This window comes from Ahaetulla prasina, chromosome 2, assembly GCF_028640845.1.
Source record: "Ahaetulla prasina isolate Xishuangbanna chromosome 2, ASM2864084v1, whole genome shotgun sequence".
NCBI classification, from domain to species: Eukaryota; Metazoa; Chordata; class Lepidosauria; order Squamata; family Colubridae; genus Ahaetulla; species Ahaetulla prasina.
The window spans coordinates 90,621,844-90,640,747 of record NC_080540.1 but is presented as its reverse complement, the minus strand read 5'-3'; the positions used below and the strand labels follow the sequence as shown (position 1 = coordinate 90,640,747).

The 18,904-nt window shown below is 38.8% G+C and overlaps 1 protein-coding gene across 4 annotated transcripts in view; it reads right to left on the bottom strand.

The window, feature by feature from the left end:
- FLT4 (fms related receptor tyrosine kinase 4) overlaps window positions 1-18,904 on the bottom strand; it is a 143,442-nt gene that overhangs the window by 88,663 nt on the left and 35,875 nt on the right. For all 4 annotated transcript variants that reach the window (XM_058168426.1, XM_058168427.1, XM_058168429.1 and 1 more), the window contains exons 2-3: window positions 6,973-7,069; window positions 1,754-2,025 (exon numbers count right to left, since the gene is read on the bottom strand). In XM_058168426.1, coding sequence (XP_058024409.1) covers window positions 1,754-2,025; window positions 6,973-7,069 — 369 coding nt within the window. The remainder of the gene's footprint in view (window positions 1-1,753; window positions 2,026-6,972; window positions 7,070-18,904) is intronic.

Genomic DNA, 18,904 nt, shown 5'->3' with positions numbered 1-18,904 from the left:
ACAAATGAATAAAATGAATATATATATATATGTATGTAGGTCTTTGGTTATATATATATATATATGTTTATATGTATATATATATATACATATATATAAAACATATATGTATATATGTTTTCTGAGGTTTTCGCGGGTGTTTGTATGTAGGTCATCTACCAGAAGAAAACACACACAAACCGCTATCTGCACGCACTCTCACACCACCACCCAGCACAGATCAACTCCGTAGCCAAGACACTCATCTCTAGAACAAAACGCTTAGCTGACGAACAACACCTAAAAACCGAACTACACACTCTCACAAACGTACTAACATCCAATGGATTCCAGAGAAATAAGATTACCAAACTAATCCAAAAAGAACCCCCCACTAAAACCCAAGACAGAGAACAAGAAAATGGCACAGCCCTCCTCCCATATATAAAAGGCACCACAGACAGAATCAGCAAGATCCTCCACAAACATAACATCAAGACAGCATTCTGCACAAACCAAAAAATATCCACCATCCTAAGAAACCCCAAAGACAAAATTGAGTTAGAAAATCAAGGAGTATATGAAATCCCATGCACCACCTGCCCCATCACATACATCGGACAAACCAACAGAAGAATAAGTGCACGCATTGAAGAACACAAGAACTCAGAAAGAACTCAGTTGGTTCCTCAAAAAAGAGGAACCAACTTCTTCCCTGGTCCAACACCTTAAAGCCACAGGACACGATATTGACTTTAAAAAGACCAGAACTATCGCCAAAACTGAACACTTTAACAACAGAATAATCAGAGAAGCCATCGAGATAGAAAAACGCCCACACAGCATGAACAAACGAGATGATACCTCCCGCCTACCAGCCATTTGGAAACCCGCCCTTATTGACAAACGAGTCCTTAACACGAGGAATGACACCAGACCCACACTCACGAGGTCCACACAGGATGTCACCACCACACATCCACCCAGAAAGCAGACCCAAACCCACACTGATCAGGAAGCACGACCAAGGACCAGAAGCCAGACCGCAGCTGCAACATTAGCCATTTCAAACCCCTCCAATCCATACATGCAGCAGACTGACACCCACTACGAAGATGTAGCACGACCACGAACACGAAGCCAAACAGCAGCAGTACAGCTCACCAGCTCAAATCCCCCTGCAACTCAGACTAATCTGAGCATTTATATATATATAAATGGAGGAATCCAATTACTGGTGTGACTGCAAAAATCAGCATGGAGGTTTTGAGATCCCCTCTTGAATCCTATGAAGATCTCCCTCATAACAAGAGCCCCTGACTTTCAAATCACTATTCATATATTGGCTCTGGGGTTGTGTACTATTCGTTCTGCTGTGGTACATGCAGCTGTTTGTTTGTTTGTTTTACATACTTTCTAGTTACGTAGGCAGCAAGGAAACAAGCTGGGATAGGAATCTGATGGCAGTGTTGCTAGTTAACAAGCACAATGACAGACAAATTTCAGGATAGAAGTATTCTAGTAAATTTTCTCATGACAATTTCTATCTTGCATTGCTCAAAATGATGCTGTATCTCCATTTCAAAAAGTGGGATCATCTCTTCTTTTTTTTTTCTAATAAAAAGTCAAAGTGCAAATAAGTTATCCTTCATCAATCTACTTTGTTTATAGTGAATTCCCATCACATTACAGTTTTTGGCCAAGGAATATATACACTTATTTAATCTAATTTAATCTGCATAGTTTGGCTGAGCAAGTCTTTTCCCCCTCTTACCTCTCACAAACACGTAGGTGCTGACAGCAGTGGTGCCTTCTATTTTGGCATTGATGTACTTGTAGTAACAGCGGTAGTGACCTGTGTCATTGGCCTGAGTCCCAGTCAGTGTCAAGGCTTTGCAATAGGGCTTTGTATCAGTGCCCTCACAATCTTCTTCCTTGACTGTTCGGATGCCGTTGACGCTCACTACCACTGAGTCACTCTCCTTTCCCGTTTGGACAGTGTCTTCTTGAATGCCGGGCCACAACCATTCCAAAGGATGTTGTCCTCTTTATTCAGCCAAAAGAAGAAGAAAATGTGGGTTAAATGGATTACCATGTTCTTGTCTATGACAAGCAGGTTCTCACAGGTTCTGGAGAACCGGTAGCGGAAATTTTGAGTAGTTCGGAGAACTGGCAAATACCACCTCTGGCTGACCCCGGAATGGGATGGGAATGGAGATTTTGCAATATCCTTCCCCCAGGAGTGCAGTATCCTTCTCCTGCCATGCCCACCAAGCCACGTCAACAGAACCGGTAGTAAAAAAATTTGAATTCCACCACAGATGACAAGTCTTATCTTCTACTATTCCCCCTTCCCATTCTTTCTGGCAGCAAAGTCACATTGGAAAGTTTCCTAAGCTGTAGTAATGGCCTTTATGCTTCTTACATTTTCCTGTTGCAAAGAGGAAAATAGAACTACAATTTGCAGAATACTCTGCAATGAGGAGATTACAGAGGGAGGGAGGGAGGGAGGGAGGGAAGAAGAAAGGAAGGAAGGAAGGGAGGGAGGGAGGGAGGGAGTCCATCCACTCAAGTCTCTGCAGGAGCCATGATGGCACAGTGGTTAGAATCAGTGGTGGGATTCAGTCAGTTCGCACCTATTCGGGAGAAACGGTTGTTAACTTTCTAAGCAGTTCGGAGAACTGGTTGGTGGAAGAAATCTTATTTTTTTTCCATTTTACAGGGCTAATCCTGTAAGGAAGACAGGAAGGAAACATTCTGGTGGTGTTTCTAGCCTAATCTTTATTGCCCTGCTTACAGAAACTGCCTCTCTGGTTAACCCTTATTACATTGTAACAGCTAAGGCGAAGTGCCCATTGGCATGAGTGATGTTGAGTTGGCCACTCCCACATGGTCATATGACTACCGAGCCATGCCTATCTAGCTGGTCATTAGGGCAGAGAACCGGTTGTTAAATTATTTGAATCCCACCACTGGTTAGAATCCAGTATTGCAGGCTGACTCTGCCCACAGCTAGTAATTCAATCCTGACAGGCTCAAAGTTTACTCAGCCTTCCATCCTTCCAAGATTGGTAAAATAGGGACAGTATGTTGACTCTGTAAACCAATTAAAGAGTGTTGTAAAGTCTAAGTGCAATTGCTATTCTATTGCTGTTGTATAGAGACTATGCATGCCAGTTGGACCAAGCAGCAAGGACTAAGGCAGACATAGGTGGTGGTAGTAAAAGAGTCAAGAAAAGCTAGATGTCTACCAATACTAGCTTTCTATTTATGAGGTTTGTTTATTTGTTTGTTTGTTTGCTAATCAGATTCTCCCATGTGTCATGTACCAGCTTCAAAGCAATGTGATAATTTACTTTAATTCAAGCATTGAGCGATTCCTTCCATCTGTCTCTAAATTTTACAGCAGCTTTCCCCTACTTATTGTCCTTCAGGTGTTTTGAAGCATAAATCTCAAAATTTTTAACCAGCATGGTCAAAGTTATATTGAACAATACACATGAAGGATAATAAAAGGAGAATCAAAACTATAAGGCACTGCAGTGCTTTGTAGATTTATCCATAGTTCAGCACACATATTACAAACTTTATAGGCCTATTTCCTAGTTGCTAGCTAGGAAAAAAATACAATTACAATAGGTATCCAGGGGATGATCCTTTGGGAAGGAGAAAAGGAGGGAGAGAGAAGGGGGGGGGGAGGGAGACCAATTAAAGCTTCCTTGCTTTTTAATTTTGAATATTGACAATTGTTCAGTTTTTTTATAAGCCAGAGTTGTCCTAAACTTTCATGCTTCTAATAATATTTGGCTGCTGTCTATCTGTGAAAAGAAGGGAGAGGGTCAAATTTCCTCTTCTCTGTAATGACAGCTACAAGCTGCCATTGCTGACATATTATCAAATTGTAGATAGCAATAACTTGCACCTCTTTCGGAATATTTGCTGATTCGTCTGATACTTGAACTTGCATAAAACAAGAGATGGGAAGTACCCACTTCTTATACATTTCTGCTGTCAGTTTCTGGAACGTCTTTATCATATGCATACTGAAAATGCACATAAAATTCCGAAAGGTATTTTCATAAATACTTTAACCCAGCTTTAGAATGTTATGAAATTATCTTCATCTGAAGTGCTTTGAGGATCCAAGCCCTATTTGCATCATATTAGAATATTTTAATAAATAAAACCCTATTTTTCACACTAACAAACAGATGCCACACCAGTGTCAACAAGAAATGTATTAGTGCCTCAGCTTATGTCTCCTGTCAATCCACACCATTTTAATTTGGCACATTGCATAACCCCATGCTCTTTTGTTAAACTATGTATATCATACAAACATGGAAAAATGTTTTAATTAAACAAACCATGGTTCCGTTTATGATATGATTTTATCCAGTTTATGGATAAAAATATTGTGTAATATCAGCTACTGAAAGGCTCTTTTCATTTCTACAGGCAGTCTGTGCTGATCATGATCGTTGATGGACTACTTAATAACAGTTAATAACAGATTAATAGAGTTGGAAGGGACCTTATAGATCATCTAGTCCAACCCCCCCACACACCATTACTTCATAAGTCCTCCTTTAATACAATTGAAATCAAGGTCCATTGCTATGCCAGAGAGCTCTATAGTGAGCTACATGCAATCACCAAAGTCTTTGTTGTACCACTTCAAGAATTGTAATTTTTAAATTAGTTGATTGATTGTATTTCAGTGCCCATGGGTGAAACCAGAGCATAGAAAAGAATTCTGTGCAATTATGGTGTAGTGATTTTTTAAAAATGTGGTAGTATAATCAATGGACGGAATAACGGAAGGGATCTTGGAGGTCTTCTAGTCACCCTGGTCTATAGAATAGAATTTTTATTGGCCAAGTGTGATTGGACACACAAGGAATTTGTCTTGGTGCATATGCTCTCAGTGTGCATAAAAGAAAAGATACGTTCATCAAGGTACAACATTTACAACACAATTGATGGTCAATATATCAATATAAATCATAAGGATTGCCAGCAACAAGTTATAGTCATACAGTCATAAATGGAAAGAGATTGGTGATGGGAACTATGAGAAGATTAATAGTAGTGCAGATTCAGTAAATAGTTTGACAGTATTGATGGAATTATTTGTTTAGCAGAGTGATGGCCTTCGGGAAAAAACTGTTCTTGTGTCTAGTTGTTCTGGTGTGCAGTGCTCTATAGCGTCGTTTTGAGGGTAGGAGTTGAAACAGTTTATGTCCAGGATGCGAGGAGTCTGTAAATATTTTCACGTTTTGGGAGCAAATAGATATTTATATGTGGCACTGTACAAAAATCTCAGGATGGGGATACAAAAAAATGGATGATTCTTCTGTAAGTGTGTAGAGGATCTGAACTTTATAGGAGGCAAGGGCTAACAGACACAAATAATCTTGCAAAATTCTTTCTCAGCAAATTTAGTTTGGAAGCACAACATAATCATATTTTAATCTTGTTGTCTTGATACGAATGTATGAATCAGATTATTATCTCTGGATGAACTGGATCAAAACAAAGGGAGTGCCTTTACTCTTTGGGAAGATTTAGAGAACAGCTCAGCCTCTTTTCTTTGGCAATCAGCAACTTTTCATATAAGATTCCAATTTGGAAATTAGAAACTTTCCTGTGTCCTCTGAGACTTTGTCATCTAAATTATTGCTTAATGCGATTTGGACTAAAATATGTTCATATAACTGCTTTCTCTTCTTTGGAGGAAATATGAAATAAAAGGCATTACTCAGGGAATAAGAAATCTTGTATTTCTTTTGTTGTTGTCCATCAGAACTTCCTAATACAATGCAATTGCATGATGACTATGTAGTAACTACATATGTATATATTTGAATGAACGCTGGTTTTACGGCTTGTCTAAAGTAGGAACTAATCAGTGTTAGTACTATGCCCATATTGCACAAGAAATCTCTTACTCAACAATTTGTAATTTAAAAAAACCAGAGCAAATATGTATGTAGTTCTTGCTAATATACAGGTCATGATATACAGGGACTCCTCAGGGTGCCGTCAGCCAAACAGTGTCGACTGGCGGCCCCCAGGGGGAGGGCCTTCTCTGTGGGGGCTCCGACCCTGTGGAACGAACTTCCCCTCGGACTTCGACAACTACCTGACCTTAGGACCTTTCGCCGCGAACTTAAAACTTATTTATTTCATATGGCTGGACTAGCTTGATTTTTATCTTTAAATTTTAAGTGAATTTGATGGGTTTTTAAAGTTTTGTAATTTTATGGGGGAGTGTGTTATTTTAACATTTGGGCAAATTTAATTTAGTTTTTTAAGGGATGTTTTTAACTATTGTGTGTATCTGTATTTTATCTGCCTGTTCACCGCCCTGAGTCCTTCGGGAGAAGGGCGGTATACAAATTAAAATATTATTATTATATTATATATTATATTATGATTATGTTGACAAACTCTTAAATTCAGATACAGTATATATTAGATGCAAAAATCTGGCAGGTCAGTGTGCTATGCATTTTATTGATCCAGATTTTCTCAAGTGGAAGGCCAATCCAAATAGTATCTTCATTTTAAGTTGCTATAGTGAACTAAAAAATGTTATTCTTTGTTTTACACAAAATGCCAAATTAGTTTGAAACATGAATACACGTATTCCCTTCCTTTCTCCTACATATATAACTTTCCCTGTTATTCTATCATTATGCTTTGAATCTATGCAGTGTTCAAAGGAGTTATTTGCACAGATATTTCAATAAAATTAACATTGCCTATATTTCCTTGTTGCCTCAGTTTTGCAGCCAGCTATGGCAGTCCAAATTACAAGTCTATTTCAGTTAGTCCTAATGAATCAATTTATGTTCAGTCTTTTCAGCAATGCTGAAGATAACAAGATAACAAGAGGTATTTCAAATGCCTATGAATACTCTTTGAGAAAAAATGACCATATCACACACAGATGAAGCCACATGAAAAACATTCTCATTTGACTCTTACCTGCAAGTAATATTTAAGGTCTCCTTAGCATTGATGATATATTCCTCTTCTGTAATGCTGAGAATGGGTGGTGTCATAGAATAGCCACTAACCAGATCTAGGGAGAGAAATAAAAATGAAGTTCATGATACCATCTAATAGATTATCCAATAATATGCTCTTTAACATTAGTATTTAATGTTAGTAAATAACAATACATCACTGATTCATTAGTATCTCACCTCTATCATATGCATGTCATGGAATGATTTTGTTTGACTAGGCCTTATATGCCTCAGCTTCTGAGTCCAGAGAGAATAGGCCAGATGCTGTCATATGTCATGAAAAACTTTTATGTAGAAATTTTATAAAATCCAAGAGGCATCAGCTTTACTGAATAAAACACCCACAAATCGTGCACATTCTGGTGGGTTTTTTTTTTTTTTTTGCACACAAATATACACAGTGTAAAAGGGGGATGGATATAGTTACAAATGGCAGGCACTTGGAATGTTTGATGACTGAAGAATCTTTTATGCACAAAAATGGAAAGACACACTGATTCTCACAATGGAAGAATGGATAGTAAAGATAATTAAATGGAATTAATTAAATGGAAGAATTTATCTAGTTCGGTTTCTATTTGGAAACCACTTCTGGAGTTTTTGCTTGAAATTGAAAAAAGTGAAACTTTGACTCTAGGTTTTGATTATTAGAATGGTTTTGTTGTTATAGAAATAACCTGAAGTGTTTAGAAATGTAAAACAAAAGATTGAGGTTATAATTTTTTTGTATTCTACTGCATTGAAAAAGGTGGAAGTCACTACTTTACTTTCATTTTATTCTCTTTGCACCTTTCTTTCTTCTTTTGTCTTTCTAACTTTTGCTTCTTTTTGTAATTCTATCTTATAATAAACTTTAATATAATTAAAAATAATAATGTTTGATGACTAGTTTACAATTATAGATGGCAGAAATATGTAAAGTATTCTGATAATGACAGAAATCTTGCCTCAATATGCCCCCAGAATGCCAGTTCTCATATCGAGGGTCCTATATTTTTAAATGTGAATAATGTGGATTTGATTTAGTGTATTTTGTAATTGCAGTCACTGTGGTTATTGTCAATAGGTATAGTCAAGTTATTGACTATATACCTATATGCCTATGGATTTAACTAATTTTGGCTTGTTTAATAGTTATGGTTAAACAATTCCCAGTTATCATGTGTGAACACATCTATATTCTTCTCTCATCAATGGAAAGGTGACTAAGCCTTTTTGTCAAACACTGTTTGTTATTATAAATATAGTCTGTCAGCCCTGTAATATTGTACCCCACATTTATTTATGCATGTTAGGGTCCTAGACTGTTCTTCATAAAGTAATTCTTTTAGAACTTTGGCAAATGGAATCAAAGAAGAAAATGGGTCACCTAATTCTGCTCTTTGCCTTTGACTGCCTCATATTGTTTGAGAAACTATAGAAACAGACTATAATCATGGTTTCCTGACCATGGTTACAATTCTTCATGCAATCAAAGGTCTCTATGAAGACATCTGCATTTTTACAGAAAACAAACTGCTCATATTTAAAGACAATTAATTTGTCAATCTGTTCTGAACTCTAAAGACCAGATTACAAAATGCCACTTGAGCAGAAGATAAGAGTCCTGTCTTTATATACAAGGGTATTGTGGTTTCTGTGTTAGAAAACATACAAGGCACTAAAAAAATCCTTCTTTCCAGCAAGGAAAATTCCTGAGAATGAAACAGCCTGATATTAAAAGTTCTGGAAGATCTAAAGTTCTAAATGGGGATAAAATAATGTAATATTTATAAATATTATAAATAATTTTTCAGTTACACCAATGCCAAAAGAACTTTAAATATTTGCCCTTCTTGGCAAGAGTATTTTCCATGTATAAAAATGGGAGTTGACGGAACAGAACATCAAAGAAAAATATAGTTCTTTCCTTTACCCAAAATCAAAATGAATTGCAATCTAGAAAAACAGGTAAGATACTTCTGAGAAGTAAAATAAAGTGTATTTATTTATTTGGAAACTAGAATCCCCATAGATTGGTGAGAAATGTGTCAATATCATGTAAGTTATAAGAATGCTTTGTCCCAAATGTAACTGTAAAAACTTGTTTAAAAAAAGTATCTTCCCCAACAGTATTAAAAGCAAAGCTATTTGATTAATGTTGATCTACTTTCTATAGATACACCCTCAATCTCCCATATCTTTTCTGATCGACCTACTCATCTCTCAACAAAGTTTTTCTTGTAGTAAGTATTATAGTATTGCAGTAATACTATATTGCAGTAAAAAAAAGTTTTAAAAAGTATTGCAGTAGTAATATACTTTTATCTGTTATCTTATATATGGCCCATTTTTGCTCGCAGGGGCTGCAGAATGGCCTACTAGGCCCAAAAGGGAGCACAGGAGGATGCGGCGTGGCCCCCATCGCCCGTTTTTCCTCCCAGGGGGTGTAGGAGGCAAAGTGCAGCCTGACACACCCCCTGGTGACGTCCACCATGGCCACACCTACCCAGCTGGTCATTAGAGCAGAGAACCGGTTGTTAAATTATTTGAATCCCACCACTGGTATTAGCAGCAGCTACAATAATATGAAATGGTAGGAATGAGGCAGACACTTCCTGGATCATTACAGTGTTGACTAGCTATTCTTCTTTTTAATCCTTTGTTCAAGGCATTTAGAATCAAGTCTGAAGTTGACTTCTCAAAAGTAATAAACCAACACCCTGTTAAAGGAGGTAGAAATACTTGACATACATTAAAGCCAAATACTAGGACCTATGCAGATTGCTATAGTTTAGGTACTTGATTGGTAATTGACTAGGACCCATAGAGAGCAAATTCCAGTTGAAATATTTGAGCTTAGATTGTCACAAGACGTGCCAAAATTCTAGGGGAACTAAAGAGTGATATAAAAACAAATAACACTGTTATTAAAGCTACACGGATCCCAGTCTGTCCATTACATTAAGAGAAGAGAGTAAGTGCAATATACATGTAATAACAAATATAAATCTGTCACAAGAATTCCTTTTTCCTGCCTAGTTGTGTTTAATATTATTAAATTTGGAACACAGGAAGTTGTGATGGGGAGATATCCTCAGAAGCCTATCTGATTTAAAATGTCAAACAAGGATGCTATAAAAAGTGTTAATGTTAATAATTTTCAGCAGATTTAGCTATAGTGTAGGAAAGACCAGTTTGATTTCCTGTGGCAGAGCGCTGCATACAACCAGACAGCTGACAGCTCACAAGGACTGTTAAGCAGAAGTCTCCTTTTGATTAGACATTGATTACATTGTGGGAAGATTTAAACCATTTTTTTTTCGTCCCATGTAGGAGCTTCCAATGGATCCATCTGAAAACTATTGATACGTTGTGAGGTGAATTAACTTTTGAATTAAATAAATGAAGAGAATATCCAGATGATATTGTGTAATCTCCCTGCCTCTTTTGCAGAATGTTGTAAGTGAATCCAGATGTTGTCTTTATAAAGTCTCCTGCACTTTCCCACCTTTTTCTTTCATCTTTTTTCTTTCCATAAATATTCCGAGGAAAAGATGAAGCACTTGCATAATGTATTTACCTGGAAGCAGCCTAAATCTATTGTTTCCTGTCAGCAGATGCACAGTTTATTCTTTTGATCCTCATTAAAAATGATCACAAACTTGAGCATTTAGACATTTTCAGAAAATACCTCTACTGACATACGTTCGGGAAAGCAGAAATTCTGGACAAAGGATTTTATAACTATCTGGACCAAACACAAAGGCTGAATCCATGGATCAAAAAACACCTAAAGCCTAACAGATGCTGATTACATCTCTCAGTATCCATCACACTAACTCTGCTGACTCTGGCTGCTGGAAAGTGGAGTGCAATAACATCTGGAAAGCCATACTTTGCCCAAATCTATAAGTTATTATTTGTAATGTAATTGCAACCATAAAAGGAATGCTAGGAAGAGGAGGGCTACTGAATGAAATCATTGCCTCTTTCAGAGGAAGAATACCAGGGAAACTCTTAAAACTAGCTTTCTTTTCTCCTCAGCACAGTAATTTTTTAATGTTGATATTTCTTTTACATTGTTTAACATGTAAATGGTTAGAGTTGTTTCTGAGGGGACTTAAAAACTGACATTAAATAAATAAATGAAATGCGAATTAAATGGGTGTGGCTTGGTGGGCGTGGCAGGGGAAGGATACTGTAAAATCTCCATTCCCACCCCACTCCAGGGGAAGGATACTGCAAAATCCCCATTTTCTCCCAATCAGCTGGGAATTGGGAGGCAGAGAGTAGATGGGGGTGGGGCAGGTTAGAATTTTTACTACCAGTTCTCCGAACTACTCAAAATTTCTGCTACCGGTTCTCCAGAACTAGTCAGAACCTGCTGAAACCCACCTCTGATTTGCCAGCTGTAATATGCTGCTAGTGGTCAGTATAAGGCTGTTAAATTGTTATTTTGTTTAAATAATTGTTATTTTGTTTTATAATTGATTTCATGAAACAGACAGGAACTGTATACTGATGACAGATCCTGCAGTGCAACATACAGATGTACATGTACAGCACGTGCATTCATACATATGCTCACAGAGTCTTGCAGTAGAGATTAGATTGCATTAAATTATGATGATAGTGAAAAAAGAAAAGCACTATCTATATTTTATTTTATTTTTTAAACTCCAGGTTAAAAAGATTATAAATTTCCCTTTCTGCAAGATAAAAATATAGGGTGTTTTTAATTGTTAATTTCTATTTTTCATTGGTTTCATCAATAGTAAAAGCCCTACTGAAGCCAATCTTCTAAAACTAGAAAAGGAAACTTTAAGCACAATAATGTTGCTCTGTTGTTTACAGAGCAAAACGTTAGTTTCTGTATTCAGAAACTCTTCTGCCAAGCAAGCTGAGGGTGAACTAATCCTTTTATGCATTTTAGTAATCATACGTAAACTCTGAGTCCAACAAATTAGTTTTGTACACAGAGAATCCTTCTCTTAGTTCCTTATTGAGATAGAAATGCAAGTAAGAGAAAAAGGCTATTTCAAACTCCCAGTATGAGAGAGAGAGAGAGAGAGAGAGAGAGAGAGAGAGAGAGAGAGAACACTATCCAAATGAAAGATTAAGCATCATTTTATCCCTGCAGCTATCACTTAACAAGCCTTAAAAGAAAAGAGACCAAACCTTTGGATGTCATACAAAAATGCATTCTTAGCAATGAAAATAAATGAAAACATTTTTCAGAAATCCCTTGAAAATATAATATTTTTAAATCAAAGTATTTCCAATTCATTCTGAATACCAATCTGCACTCTTAATATCCTGCTTTGGAGATATTTTCTTCACTTTGGGACCAATTGTGATGTCTAGAAGACTTAGAGCTTTGAGTAGTCAATTATGCCAAAGTAAATGCTTAACCCTGAACATTTCTGCCATTGCTGTCTTCGTAAGAGACATATTGTTACAGCAATGGTTGGACAACAATATAAATTCTTAGAGAAGAAATGCGATATGGAAATTTGTAAACAAACTTCAATAGGGAATGAAGTAAGGATAATATTTATTATAGCATTAGAGTTGGATTTTGCACTTCATTCAGGAGTTCAAGGTAGCTACATTACTCTCCATCCTTCAATTTCTCCCCACAACAATACTGTGAGGTAAATTGGGCTAAGAATAGGAGGTTGGTCAAATGTTACCCGGGCAGCTTCTGTGGTGGAGGGTAAACTGGAAAATACCAGTCTTCCTGTTCTGAGTATGAGCCTCTAACTACTACTGCATCATACTGGTATCATGGTATCTCAATATAATAAAACATTGTGAAAAATAATTTTGTGATGACTTATTTCCTCTTATATAAGGCTGGATAAATGTCTTCCTTCCTGCAGTGATCTATACAATTGACAGTCCTTCTCCATATATTTCCCAGTTTTGCTGCAATGGTTTCTCTACCAATACTCTTTAAGAGAAGAATTAGATCAGAAAAACAATGAGACAACTGTTCACAACTTTCTTCTAACAGAACACATTTTGTTTTCTACCCGTTTAAAAATAATAGCTCAGAAAATGTGTTTGGAAAGGCAGCACAAAGGGTCAAATGAACAAATATCTATTTTCACTTTGGGACCAATTGTGATGTCTAGAAGACTTAGAGCTTTGAGTAGTCAATTATGCCAAAGTAAATGCTTAACCCTGAACATTTCTGCCATTGCTGTCTTCGTAAGAGACATATTGTTACAGCAATGGTTGGACAACAATATAAATTCTTAGAGAGGAAATGCGATATGGAAATTTGTAAACAAACTTCAATAGGGAATGAAGTAAGGATAATATTTATTATAGCATTAGAGTTGGATTTTGCACTTCATTCAGGAGTTCAAGGTAGCTACATTACTCTCCATCCTTCAATTTCTCCCCACAACAATACTGTGAGGTAAATTGGGCTAAGAGTAGGAGGTTGGTCAAATGTTACCTGGGCAGCTTCTGTGGTGGAGGGTAAACTGGAAAACACCAGTCTTCCTGTTCTGAGTATGAGCCTCTAACTACTACTGCATCATACTGGTATCATGGTATCTCAATATAATAAAACATTGTGAAAAATAATTTTGTGATGACTTATTTCCTCTTATATAAGGCTGGATAAATGTCTTCCTTCCTGCAGTGATCTATACAATTGACAGTCCTTCTCCATATATTTCCCAGTTTTGCTGCAATGGTTTCTCTACCAATACTCTTTAAGAGAAGAATTAGATCAGAAAAACAATGAGACAACTGTTCACAACTTTCTTCTAACAGAACACATTTTGTTTTTCTACCCCGTTTAAAAATAATAGCTCAGAAAATGTGTTTGGAAAGGCAGCACAAAGGGTCAAATGAACAAATATCTATTTTCACTTTTTTCTCATTGGATGTGGCATTTAAAAGTGAAAACCAATTTTTGTTTTGTTTTCATTTTGGAGTACACTCCCAAACCTAAATTTCCTCTTGATATCAAGCAGGTCCCATGTCCTTGATCGACTTAGTTTCAAGCATTTATAGGACTGGCTGTGAAAGCTGTATCACCACTTCTTGCTTCCTTTAACTAAAGGCAGACCATGAAAAACAATGGATGCTGACTGAAATAAGTGTCCCTCCATTCTGTGCTGAGAGATAATGAGATAGGTTGCTACAGAGATGCTTGTCAGATACGGAACTGGGTGTGGATACAAGGAAGGATGCAAAGTAACAAAGAAATATATTTATCTCCCTCTCTCCTCTCCCTCTTCCCTCTCTCTGCTTTTATGACCTGTTAGTCAACAACACCATCATAGCATGTGCAGATTTAGGTTCTAGGATTCCTGCAGATGTATCCTGTCTAATGCTTTCCAAAAGTACAACAGGAAAAGGAACAAACTCTCTATTGGAATACACCATGTGCTGCTTGGGTGGAGAGAGGGTAACAAAGAGGAAGCAGAACAGTGTAAACAAGGGTAGCATTGATGATTTAGCTTAGAACTCTCTCCTGTCATTTAATCCTGTATAGTTTCTTCCTTTACAACTGCAAAAGGAACAAGTGTTTCACAGATGTATGTCCCCAGCGTCTACTTTCCTTACCTTGCTGCAACAGCTAGAAGGAAAAGCGCCCATTATATTTAAGTTTCTGACACAAGTTCATATAACCTTCTTCCCAATACAAACACATCTTCCAAATATTCAGCAAGTGAGTGATGAGCCTGGTCGTGAGGCTTTTATTTCCTATCTTTCTCGTGTGTGTGAATTCAAAGAAATCTTCCTGTTTGTTAAGACCCAGTTTTCCTTAGATGTTAACACCAATTAGTTTCAGCCAGAATAGACTCAAGTCAGAAATCACAGGAATCCATGGAGAATAACTCAGGAAAAGAACAGAGCACTGGACGTTACCATATATTGCCACGTGAATCCAGGGTTTCTCAACCTCAGCCATATTAACTTCAACTTCCATCAAGCATCTACTGTAGAGTTCTGAGAGTTGAAGTCCACACATATTAAAATGGCCAAGGTTGAGAAACACTACAAAGACTGTAAATGTGACTTTCTAAGAGTGAGAAGTAGTCGGTTCAAAGCAAAGATGTGAAAGCTTGAAAACATCTTGAAGGGAATTTAGTGTAGCATGGAGAAGAAAGTCCATTTTTTACCTCTCTATGTACATTATGTATGTGTATATCCCTGAAAAATGCATGGCAAATTTAAAGTATTGCCAACAGTTATTGCATTTCTATCTCCCCAAAACATCTTTTGGAGATCAAATCCAAAGTGCTGAACAATCTCAATATAAATATTTATTAAGTGCATGCTTGCCATTCTTATTATAAAGTTATGGTAGCGGGGTGCCGGTTAATTTATATCACTAAGCAATGTGCAACTTATGTACTTTTGGTTTAGAGCATCCAAGTTTCAAAGTAATGTCTTATAGGCACTGGATTTGGAGGTCAGATTAGCTTTAAAGTGATAGCAATATTGTAAATCAGACTTCTCCAGTACAGGGCACTTCAAATCTTTGATTACAATCCCTCTTCTTCCATCCAACAAGAGCAGGTAGGATGGATGGGAATAGTCTGATAGATCTACATTGTCAGGCTGAAGAAGGTTGTCTTAGGGTTAAGGTGCATGACCTTTGGACCACATACAAAGCTTTCTGCCACTCCTCCCCAAATTTGTGTGCAGCTCCATCCAAAAAGTTGTTAACAAATGATAGATAGACGGGTTAATTAAAAATATCTCATCTGCAGAATAATAACTTTAACAATGTAGAAACTTTTTTTAAAAAAAAAATCAGTCTTAACTCCTGGAGAAGACCCTGCAGGGTTTTTTTTATTAGATTTTTTGAAGTAGTTTGTCACTGTTTTTTCCCTAGGACAGAGAGATGAATACTGACTCAAAATCATCAAGCTGGCTTTGTGTCTAGGCAGAACAAGAACATACTGGTTTCTAGCCTGCAGTCTTTAGCCATTACACTAAGGTAACACTTAAGTAGAATCTAGGAAATTAAAAATCATTGAGCTTATGATACACAATCAGTGTGTGTGTGAAACTTAGAATATGCCATAGCTATAGTAAAGAATGAGATATTTTGTTTTTGTGATCATTTCTCAGGTAATGGGTACCAAGTACTCTTCAACATCGTCATCAATGATTTGAACGAGAGGATAGATGGGGAACTCGTCAAATTTATAATGCCTTGGTAAGGCCACACTTGGAATACTGAATGCATCCAGTTTTGACTGCCATGATGTAAAAAAGATATTGAGACTCTAGAAGGAGTGCAGAAAAGAGCAACAATGATGATTAGGGGTTTGGAGGCTAAAACATATAAAGAACAGTTTCTGGAATTGGATATGTCTAGTTTGATGAAAAGAAGGACTAGAGGTGACATGATAGCAGTGTTCCAATATCTGAGGGGCTGCCACAAAAAAGAGGGACCTGTGTAGATTTGACTAAGCCCAATGCTTCCCTCCTAAGAGTAGATTCTGGCAACCATTTCTATTATTGAACATTATTGATGGATATGCATAGTCTGTGTCTCTAATAAAAATCCCAACATATGAGGGAAATATTCACATGTATCTGTCTGATTTCTAAAAATGCATATGTGATTCTAATTATTCTAACAAGTAGAGTAACCATGAAGAAAGAATTACCGTAATTAAAAAATCATGCTGCAGTTTCAGCTATACTTGTTTTTTCAAGGTAAGAGCTGCCAGCAGCAGGATATTAAAATCAACAGAACTGAGACGATGGGATACTAAAACAAACAACAACAACAACAACCCAGAATTCCACAGATGCTCACACTCTATTTCTGGAAACCTGTATTTCCTACGCATCATTTTCCCTACCCTTGATCTTCCATTTTATGGTTAGTTAAAGGGAAAACTGCAAGGAAGGGATCTTTTACAAACCATGGTTTGTCATTATTTAAATATTCCTGTTGCCAGCATTCTTCAATTAAGAGTTGTTGCTGATTCAGCATATATTCTGCAGTGACTATCGCTACTGTATAGTGAGATGTCATCTCTACTTTTTTGGGGGGAGGGGTGCCTTTGAGTCAATCTTGATTCCTGGCAACTGCTTGGACAAATTCCTGCAGGTTTCTTGGCAAGATTTCAGAAGTGGTGTGTGCCTGCATTGCCTGCTTCCTAGGGCTGATTGAACGTCTGGCCCAAGGTCACCCAGCTGGCTTTGTGCCTAAGGAAGGACTAGAACTCATGGTCTTCTGGTGTCTAGCCTGATGTCTTAACCACTGTATTAAAAAGGCTCTCAATCACTACTTATTCCTTATTATACAACATTTGTTACCTGACTGCAGCATATATAGTAGAAAGGGCTCTTGCTGTTCTGACAAATTCTAATGGGACTTTTACTAAGGCATCCCCTGGCATCCCCCTGCAGTTACAAATTTTCTACATGGCCAGCCTGAAGTTGCTTAACTGACTGAAAATAAAGGTGGCAGGAACACTGTCTTTTCAGCTCCCAATCCATTTTTTCTGCTTTGGTCATGTGATGACTTGCTGTTTGGTCCATGGTGGGCTTACCATAACCTCCAACGGGTGGATTCTAGCCCTTCCTTTTTTACCCCTCTTGGGAAAGTAAGCACCAATTGCTTCCCTTTCCAGGGGAGGGATTTTGGGAATATATGGTTTCCACTCATAGAGTGTATGACCCAGGGGCTGGTTCGCTGAACTGGTAGCAATTGCTGGCTGGTCACACCCCAAACCAGTCTGTGCTCCGCAGTCCTGCCATGCTTCCCTGCTTCCACGTGGCCTTCCCGGCATTCCTGTGGCCAGCTTGCGAAGGCAGGCAAGCAGAAGGCCATGTGGAAGGCAGGCAAGAATGGCAAGGCTGTGGGGAAGAGAGCTAGCAGCCTACTCCCTTCCCTGCAGCCCTGCCATGCTTGCCTGCCTTCCACGCTGCCTTCCCAGAGGTCCCTCATGCCCGCTTGCCTTTCGAGGTTCAGTGTCCAGCCTGGCCCAGCCAGTGGGTAGGTAGGCAGCCCTTGGTGAGATGCTGCTGCTGCGCTGCCCAAGACAGGTGCAGCAGCCCTGGGGCCGGGACATTCGCCTGCCCTCCAAGAGCACCTCCACAGTGGCAGTGCCCCTCTCAGCCCCCGAGCAGTGGCTGCATTTCCAGCAAGGGCCACCTGCTGGAAATGCAGCCACTGCTCCGGGGCTGAGAGGGGCACTGCCACTGTGAATACACTAGTGGAAGATGTAGAAGATAAGGCCGATGCTGGTGGCAGGAGGGGGGGAAGGAGACCTGCTGAGCTTGGCTCCATGGAGGGACATGGTGAGGCTTGCTCGCCTTTTGGGCTTGGCGTGCTTGGCTTCTGCAGGGCCTTTGGTCAACTGCTGCCCGCTTGCCTTTCGAGGTTCAGTGTCCAGCCTGGCCCAGCCAGTGGGTAGGTAGGCAGCCCTTGGTGAGATGCTGCTGCTGCACTGCCCAAGACAGGTGCAGCAGCCCTGGGGCCGGGACATTTGCCTGCCCTCCAAGAGCACCTCCACAGTGGCAGTGCCCCTCTCAGCCCCCGAGCAGTGGCTGCATTTCCAGCAAGGGCCACCTGCCATCAGCCTTAGCAACACACTGGCTCCGTAGAGCATGCTGAATACACCAGTGGAAGTTGTAGAAGATAAGGCCGATGCTGGTGGCAGGAGGCGGGGAGGAAGACCTACTGAGCTTGGCTCCATGGAGAGACATGGCGAGGCTTGCTCGCCTTTTGGGCTTGGCGTGCTTGGCTTCTGCAGGGCCTTTGGTCAACTGCTGCCCGCTTGCCTTATCCTCTGCCTCGGGTCCTGCCTGCCCTCCCAGAGCACCAGCGAACAGTGGCGGGTTTGCTTTGGGAGGTTGCCTCGGACAGGCAGATGTCTGCAGCCAGGCGGGAGGGATGTGTGGCCCTCCAG